At 44.3% G+C, this 9,266-nt stretch overlaps 1 protein-coding gene across 1 annotated transcript in view; it reads right to left on the bottom strand.

Annotated features, from left to right (window-relative positions):
• Positions 1-1,619: 1,619 nt before the first annotated feature.
• The window catches only part of LOC107662553 (SUN domain-containing ossification factor), a 21,261-nt gene continuing 13,614 nt past the window's right edge, over positions 1,620-9,266 (bottom strand). The window contains exons 18-31 of the mRNA XM_016452618.1: positions 8,605-8,770; positions 8,303-8,408; positions 7,714-7,769; positions 7,494-7,582; positions 7,330-7,395; positions 7,166-7,234; positions 7,008-7,086; positions 4,576-5,643; positions 4,375-4,462; positions 4,079-4,183; positions 2,700-2,833; positions 2,494-2,576; positions 2,261-2,319; positions 1,620-2,149 (exon numbers count right to left, since the gene is read on the bottom strand). Coding sequence (XP_016308104.1) covers positions 1,796-2,149; positions 2,261-2,319; positions 2,494-2,576; positions 2,700-2,833; positions 4,079-4,183; positions 4,375-4,462; positions 4,576-5,643; positions 7,008-7,086; positions 7,166-7,234; positions 7,330-7,395; positions 7,494-7,582; positions 7,714-7,769; positions 8,303-8,408; positions 8,605-8,770 — 2,522 coding nt within the window. The 3' untranslated portion in view covers positions 1,620-1,795. The remainder of the gene's footprint in view (positions 2,150-2,260; positions 2,320-2,493; positions 2,577-2,699; positions 2,834-4,078; positions 4,184-4,374; positions 4,463-4,575; positions 5,644-7,007; positions 7,087-7,165; positions 7,235-7,329; positions 7,396-7,493; positions 7,583-7,713; positions 7,770-8,302; positions 8,409-8,604; positions 8,771-9,266) is intronic.

The raw sequence follows: 9,266 nt of genomic DNA, 5'->3' as shown, positions 1-9,266 counted from the left end.
ATTATTATTATTATTATTATTATTATCGAATGAGGCATCTACGTATAGACCCTATGCAGGTGGGCGTGTCGTTGTGCGGCTGACGTCATCGGGAAGTGACGCGCTCTATGCGCCTTTCTAGAGCCATTGATCACAGTGTTGTTCCTAATTACATTCGAGTAAATTACACCACTGACTGTATTTACTCATCTAAACATAGATTTCAGATCATTTGGCAGAAAGCAGTTGTAACCCTCTGACAGTATTTCTGGTGTTTAGAGGAGAGTCTGATGTGAATCAGGAGAGTGATGCTCAACATCTCTGACTTCTGTGCTTTTATATGTTTTTGTCTCTGAGGTGGGCTGATCTATTTGGTTAAATATAACTAACTAATTCAGACGAGATCCAGCTGTAACCGCTCAATAACTCTGCTGCTGTAAACGAGAACTACACGACTAACACAGGAGAGACAGCCTCTCATTTTCATAGCTACATCTCTTTAATTCATTGGCTTTATGCCAGTCATTTGACGCGAACATCACGAAGGAGGTCTTTAATAAAGCCTGTGACAGTCTCGCGGCTGATCTTCGCCTGGGAACACAAGCTGAAGATCTGTCACAGCGAGACCTCGACCCTCAAGTCGATCTGAAAAGTCTAACCCTTCAGTAAAACAGACGAGAGCGGGTCATCCTAAAACATGGTCACTTCTCTAAGAAGCCATCAGTAAAGCCAGCAGATGTCTGCTGCAGCTGCTTGTCACACTGTAGGAATCCCCAGCATGAGCTCACAATCACATCTGCTGCAGTACTTGGTTTTTAATGTACTGAAGTATTAAAAGTACTGATCGGTGACTGTTTTTGTCAATTTTAACTTAATAATAATCCTTAATAATAATATAAAGGATTATATAATCCTACTGCTCAAAATACCTACATATATAAAATACACGCGTGTGTGTGTAGAGCATTTATTTTTATAGTATAAGGGACAAAATGATGAATGTAGTGAAATAAGTCAGTTTCTCAAAATAAAAATACTCCGATAAAGTACAGATACTTGGAAAATTTACTGAAGTACAATAAGTAAAAAAAAAATACTTTGTTACTGTCCTCCACTGCCATTGTTTCCAGTAGAGGAACATTCGCCACAGAGCCAGCAATACTCGCTGTGAACAACCTCAGGTTTACTAGAGCGCTAGACTAGGAAACAAGAAGAGAACACTGTGTGAGTGCATTAGTTTAGGCTTGGAGTGCTTAAAGACAGGCTTTATCCTCTGATCTGATGAGGTTTGCAGCTCATTCTCCAGAGCAGCAGCTTAAAGAGGATCTGTGACTCAGACGCTTTGCTCAGAACTTTCTTACACTGTATGATTATTCAGGCTTCTTACAGCCGTATTAGCCTGAACCTTTGCTTTAAAGCAACAATATATTTATGTTTTGTGATATACAATTATTCTATTGCATGTAATGTATTGTTTACTGTGATATGAATGTGATTTTATGTGTATGATAATTACAGATTCAGTCTGTTCCACTGCAAGGAAAGTCATACGGGTTTGTAACAACTTGAGGGTCAGAATACACTATAAATAAAACAAAATCAATGCAACACTTTGATTATTTATGTTTTATTTATGATTGTCTGAAAGTTTGTGGCACATAATTAGAAAAAAACAATCCCAACTGCATAAGCCTTAGTGCTGAACAGAAGGTTTGAGGGGTCTGTGCAGGTTTAGCGCCCAGTGTCTTCACATCTCCAGTGTAACTGAGCTCAGTCGCTTCACTTCAGTTCAGTTCAGTTCAGTCCTCACAGCGTCTCAGAGGCGGTTGCGCGCGGGTCCTAACCCCGGCGGAGGGCCGCTGCACTGCGGAGGCTGCTGGTGATGTTGTGAGCGTCTGGAGCCGCGCTGATGCTGGGATCTGCTCTGCGTCCAGCGTTTCGGAGCCGGTAACGCCTCACACAGATGAGAACACGTGGTGATTCCGCAGAACAGAGCCTCATCGGCCTGCGAGGAGCCCTCAGAGCTGCCGTCGGACATCACGTCTCTGCCGTCTGGACGAGGGCCCGTCTCCAAACCCAGAGGACCAATGGTGGTCTGGGGAATCCCGTCTGCGAGCGGTGGAGCGGCCAGCGTCTCTGGACCTTTGCTGAGCTTCACTTTGTGTTTCTTCTGTAAGAAATAGAAGCTGACTGTAAAGATTTTGCAGTTTTCCGGGTTTATTACACCTAAAAACCAAAGTCTACAACAATGAATGCATCAACAATGAAACACCCGTCGTACTTTTCTACTAACTTGACAATCTTCCCACTGCTTAAAGCTGTTGGTTTCTCCTGAACCGCCTGAAATTAAGAGCAACAATAGCCAGAGTTTTACATCCACAGCAGGAAAAACATGTTTGTCTCTGTAAACTTCACTGCCAACAGTGTGTCTGATCTCTAAACAGCACAGTATCTCAACACACACGATCTGATGAGGTTTGATCACAGCACTATCTGAATGCATCATGAACTCACCATCAGGCGTCTGGAGGGACGAGAGTGACGGCGGATCAGAGGCTCTGCATCTCAGCAGCACGGGTTCATCATTAGACAGCTCTCTGGAAACACAACATCACATGCTCATTCAGACACAGATCACATCAGTCCTGCAGCAGGAGCTCGTCACTCACACACACAGCTGCTGGACTTTAAACCCCTGACGGAAGCGCTCGTCTCCTCACCTCTCTGGGCAGCAGGATCTCTGGGAATCGACGGCAGGACTCTCTGATATCTGACGGTAGTTCACACAGATCAGCAGCCATAGAAGAACACAGAGAAGCAGACACAGCAGGATGTAGCTCTGCCTGTCAGACACCTGCAGAACACAGCAGCAGCATCATCACCATCATCATCACCATCCTCATCATCATCACCATCCTCATCATCATCACCATCCTCATCATCATCACCATCCTCATCATCATCACCATCCTCATCATCATCACCATCCTCATCATCATCACCATCCTCATCATCATCACCATCCTCATCATCATCACCATCCTCATCATCATCACCATCCTCATCATCATCGCCATCCTCATCATCATCGCCATCCTCATCATCACCATCCTCATCATCATCATCGCCATCCTCATCATCATCACCATCCTCATCATCATCACCATCCTCATCATCATCGCCATCCTCATCATCATCGCCATCGCCATCCTCATCGCCATCCTCGCCATCGCCATCCTCATCATCATCGCCATCCTCATCATCATCACCATCCTCATCATCACCATCCTCATCATCATCGCCATCCTCATCCTCATCATCATCGCCATCACCATCATCCTCATCATCATCGCCATCCTCATCCTCATCATCATCGCCATCCTCATCATCACCATCCTCATCATCATCATCATCGCCATCCTCATCATCATCACCATCCTCATCACCACCATCCTCATCATCATCGCCATCCTCATCCTCATCATCATCGCCATCCTCATCATCACCATCCTCATCATCCTCAGCTCTCAGCCACAGACGTCTCATTCATCCATCTCTGTTCATAAAGTGCTGTCATTTCTGAACAGAGCTGCACAGTCTATCAGCAGTCAATGTGTTATCGGCTGATAGCTGGGAAAATTCAGTTATAATCAGCTTTCCCCGATAAGGAAATTTGCACTGTTATTTTCAGCGATAATTTCTTCTGGTAAATTTGTGCTAACAGAGAATCTGTTATCTCTCATGAAAATCACTTCAACATCTTTGCACTGCAATGCATTCATTGTTAGCTCATTTTAATCATAATCATCTGCTGTAAATAAAGATATGATATTTTAAATATTCTGTTATGCATCAAAATGAAACATGGTCCAAAGATGTTGAAATGATCCTCAGAGCGACACGAGACACAAAACACTAGTGTAATATCATTTAATAAAGCAGCATAATATCTGTTATACAGTCACACTGCTTCTGGTGATCAGTTTTTAATTAAAACAGCAGCTTCATTTCAGTCAGTGATATCGATGGATCTCTGTTCCTGCAGGCTTCCTGCAGAAGTGTTTTGTGATTATTAACCGACAGTGAACAGGCTGATCACCTCTCGCTGCAGTCGACTCACACTGACAGACAGACGGAGCACGAGCTGTGTCATGTTCTCCAGCTGAGCCTGCAGAGCCTGGATGGAGTCCGTCTGCCTCTGATCCTGAAATCACAGCATACACACGGCTCAGAGAAACACAGAAACATACGACACTGAGACGGAGAACAGAGTCCAGTGTGCTGATGCCGATCTTCACGTCATCATGTCTAAACAGACTCTCCACAGGAGGAACCTGGACTGAACAAACTAATCCAGATTTGTTTGAATGAATTTAGACTCGAGACGTCTCTGACCTGCTCCTCAGCCATTCTGGAGGTGTTCTGAAGCTTGATGATGGTTTTGTTAAAGGCTTTCTGCATCTCCTCCACCTGCTTTCTGTATCTGGACCAATGAAACACAAGCAGATTCACTAAAGGGAATAAATAACCAAAATCTCATATCACATTAACGGTATACATTACAATAGAGTTATTCTGAGTCTCAGTGGGACACACCTTTGGCTCAGCTGCTCCAGGTAGCGTCCGCTGAGCGACATGTTCATCTCCAGCACCTTGATGCGATTGTTGAGCCTCATGAAAACAGACTCTTTCTGATTGGAGCCGTGTGCGTGCACGTCGCTGGAGTTCTGCGTTTCTGTGTAGATCTGCTCAATATGAGCGCTGCTTTCATCATCGAAGAGCTCCTTGCGTTTGGACTCTGCAGACCCTGTGAACCCGTCTGAGGGATGAACGGGATGATCCGGCATCAGCGCTCCACCGGGGACCGCTGGTTCATCCACAAGAGCGGATACAGAGGAGAGCTGAGACTCGTCTGCTGTATTCATGGAAACAGTAGGAGTTGAAATGTCATTTTCAAGGCTGACCTGCTCTGATGAGACCGACAGCAGCTCACGAGCGACCTGATCTCTCCTCAGTGCAGCAGAGGTGGTCATGATGTCTGAGAGCGTCTCAGGATTGGGTTTCTCACTGGACTCACTCAGACCATCAGTGCTTTGCTGAGGAACTGTGGCTGTAAGGCACTCGGTGGCAGACGGACACATCAGCTCAATGGGCTGCGTCGCTCTGGAGGACAGAGAGTCAGCAGAAACCAGCCTGAGCAGATCTGAAGTCAGACTGGGAGCAAGATCTCTGGCGTGAATGACAGGACTCTCCGGCTCCTCTGTGACTGTGGATATAGCTGGGGTCATGACGGCTAGAGCAGCGTGAGAACGCGAGCTCGGCTTCCTCTTCTGGATAAAGTCTGGAGAGGAGCAGCGCTGCAGAAGGTGCTCTTGAAGCGAGACTCTGTGTGAATGGGAGCAGGAAGATTCAGAGTGCACTGTGTTTTCATTCACATGATCCGTTTCAGACTCGTCTGTGATTCTCCCAGAGGACCGATCCGGCTCGTCCTCGGCGTCGGGCAGCAGAGTGACGATCTGCTCTACGTCAGGCGTGGTTTGGACCGGAGCGTCTCCAGCAGCGTCAGTGAGCGGCGGGGTGCGTGCCGCTGCCGTCTCTTGAGTAATGCTGGCAGTTTCTGTGATCCCGACGACATCAAGCGGATCCGCCGCCACAGTCAACGGCCTGAACAGAGAAAACACCTTTAGCTGTGCTACATGAACAGGTCAATCCTGCACCGCACGGCGGGTTCTGTCGGATCAGTGCGTCATATCTGTCAGCATCTGGTGCTGTGGGTCGGCGTTCGGTAATCAGTACTGTAATCGGTCGACTGTCACCGATGGTCTGCGTCTGTCTGTGCCGTGTGAATTAGCCTCAACATGGTGCATTAACATAATATGATGTAATATGGGCTAGGCTCCAATATTTACACTAACCAAATGCAAAACCCAAAAGTAAAAATAGGCTTCAAGTTGAGTTTTGATCGACTGTCGATCCATAGATTCTGCTTCGTCACAGGTTAAGAGTCTGGGTGTTGTCCTTGATAGCACAACATCCATGTTAATAACTGGCTCTGTATATTTTCATTTACATAACATCAATCATCTTCGTCCCTCTCTTACATCATTCTCACACATATACTGGTCACTGATTACTGCAATGCTCTCCTCTCTGGTCTTTCTTCTAAACTTCTTGATAAACATCAGCTAGTCCAGAATTCAGCTGCATTAATTATTTCTAGAATTCCCTGTATTGAACACATTTCTTCAACACTTGCACTGGCTTCTGGTTCAGTATAACTGATGTTGATTTTTACCTACAAGGCTCTCAGTAATCTGACTCTGCTCTCTGATCCTCGTACTCTTAGATCTTCCTCATTCACTGTTCTCGTTCAATCATGTATTCGTCTGAACACTATGGAGACTTTAGTTCTGCTGCCCCTCATTTATGGAATTCTCTGGATATTAGAAACAGTGTTAGTCTTCATACTTCTAAATATCATCTCAGAACTCACCTGTTTATGACTGCGAAAGACTATCCTCCAGTGTCTGCTTATTATATTATAGTATTGTAATGTTGTTAGTATTGAAGTTTTCTAGGATGATATTTGTGATAAGATTGTAAGGTGACCTTGACTGCTGTGAAAGGTGGCTATTAGTGTTGTCACGGTACCAAAATTTCAGTATTCGGTACGATCGGGGTGTTTTGTTAGTTTGATGTGTTTCCTCCTCTTGAGGTCGCCACTGCTTTTATGAAGAGGTTGCCAGGTTTTCACAACAAAACCCGCCCAATCGCGTTTCGAGGGGTCCCCCGTTAAAAATCCCGTTCCGAGGATAAAATATGCATGTTTTGGCGGGGTTCCCCTGGTAAAATTCGCATTCCAGGGGCTAAATATCATGCTTACATGTGTCCTGCAGAAAGTTTCCCAGAAAGAACCACTACATGAAAATGTGAGGAACGAACGTGTGAAAGGTGCCACTTCAGAGACAAATATTGAAAATAACATCACTAAAAATAAAGCAAAATATGATTTCATGTCTGTCACGTACCCAGTGGATGCAGCGGTGTGGATCGATCCAGGAGGGAAAACCACTTCTGTCATGTTTAAGCCTTCAGTGGAAGCTTTTCCTGAAAAACAGAAACACACTCTCATGATGAACAGACGTGTTATTAGGTGACATCAGGAGGAGGTGAGGCGGGATCAGACCTGCTGTGGTCTCTGGAGGTCCCCCCAGCACACTGGCAGCAATGTTGTTGACCATAGTGAGAAGAGCATCTGAAAGCACAAGACATCATCAGTTTATCCCAGCGGTCCAGTTTATCCTCAGGATCTCACACACAAACACAGCTGTGAATGATGATCTCACTGACCTTTGGCAGATCCGATCAGGTTTTTGGAGGATTTCTCATCTACTGGCACAAAATCAGGAGGCTGATCTAAACATTCAGACAGAGATACGACACTGTTGATGCACCTCTGACACCACCTTCAGACTGAAACAAACACCAGTTTTCCTGCAGACAGTGAGCGTTACCGTAATCATGCTCATCTTGAACGTGCGTCTGTCTGTCTGATGGCTCGGAGTTCATCTCATACTCCTCCATCATACTAGTGCCAAAAACCCTTCAGAAACACAGTGAGAGGCACAGAGATTGTCAGCATTCACTATTACTGTCAATCACACTGTCACTCAATGAAAGGTCGAGGTCTGTTCAGAGCAGCATCAGTGAGTGTCTGAGTGAGTTTCATCAGACCTGATCAGACTGAGAGGACAGAAATGTTCTGAGCCGAAGTGTGACAGCAGCTCCACCTGCAAATAAGACAATACCTCACTTATTCATGTGCGTTCAACAGAGCAGCATTTCAAATCACACAAACATCTGAATGTTAGCTTTAATCGTCACTTGCTGTCAGCTGTAAAGATCAGCATCTGAAGCAAAACCAGGCTGAGATCAAACGAGAGAAAACAGCACAGACATTCACACACATTTCACTCATCTGTGATGCACTGGTGACGTAACTCATGGAGAAACCTGCTGGGCTGATCTGTCTAACCCTAACCCTAACCTAAGCACGAGGACTCAACTACAGGGATTGAGCACCTACAAAATGTTGACCTGCTGCTATGAACCATGGGATGGCATTACAGTGTCAAATCACAGAAGATGAGCTTCTAAGGAAGTGTGTTCAAACACCAGTCCACTCAAAGCATTCATCCACTCAGAGTAAAGAGAGAACGGCTAACCTTAATGTATTTGGTGAATATCTGATGAAACGGGAAGAGAAGAGAGAGAAGGAGCTGAGACGAGGTGCAGACTCCACTGACCTCACACTCTCGCTTACCTTGATGTATTTGGCAAACAGATGCTCATCCAGAGGAAAACTCTGCACCGTCCGCTCATCTCGCGCATGAAACGTCCCGAGCTTCACCCACTTTTTGTTTGGATATCTGAGTACAAACAAGTTCTGAAACTATCATAAACATACACATACAAACAGATGTGCTGCATGTCAACTAAAAATGTTAAACTACAAAAATGGCATTACAAAACATTTTTTTAATGAAATTCAAAAATAAAAAAGTAAATACATAAATAAAGATATAAATAAAGAGGCAGTCTGTAATAGAGCCCATAAGTGCTGACCTGTCACTGATTGAGACTAAGAAGTCTTTGGGGTTTGAGGAGAAGATCTCAAAGTTAGCGATGTCCAGCTGCTTGACCTGAATGGGCTGACAGAGCTCAATGATGAACCTGTGCAAACACAACGATGAAGACCACAGAACTTCTGCTGAAATCACCCATTTAACCACTGTATTTTTAAATTAACTCAATTTATTGAGACAAAAAATATTTTTTTGTTTTAACAGTCAAAAACAAAATAAAAATTAAACAAATATCTAATTTCTACTGTTTTATATGCAGATTAAATAGGTTAAACTTTTGTCTTGTCTCCCGAGGCCACAGGAGGGCAAAATGAGCAAAATAATGCAGCACATTTAAATTGTCAATGCAAGGAAATAAGTCTATAAAAAACGTGCATTACGTCTAAATTAACTCATATAAATCAAATATAATTGCGTAAATTGCATAAACAATTATGAACAAAACAGCATCATGTATTTATGCATTGCTTAATCCAAAGAGCCGAAGCGCCGATCACACAGATTGCATTTAAAAACATGAGACGCAGTGAAAAGCAATAAACCTCCACAAATTTGCGACGTGTTTTCTAAAAGTTTAAACTGTTTTAACTTTGCATGGCTACATCTCTTGTGTGAGACGCGAGTGCAGCAGTCGTATTTGTC

Source organism: Sinocyclocheilus anshuiensis, unplaced genomic scaffold, assembly GCF_001515605.1.
Source record: "Sinocyclocheilus anshuiensis isolate Anshui unplaced genomic scaffold, SAMN03320099.WGS_v1.1 scaffold1152, whole genome shotgun sequence".
Lineage (NCBI taxonomy): Eukaryota > Metazoa > Chordata > Actinopteri > Cypriniformes > Cyprinidae > Sinocyclocheilus > Sinocyclocheilus anshuiensis.
The sequence above is the reverse complement of the archived record's forward strand: the minus strand, read 5'-3'. Positions and strand labels throughout refer to the sequence as shown.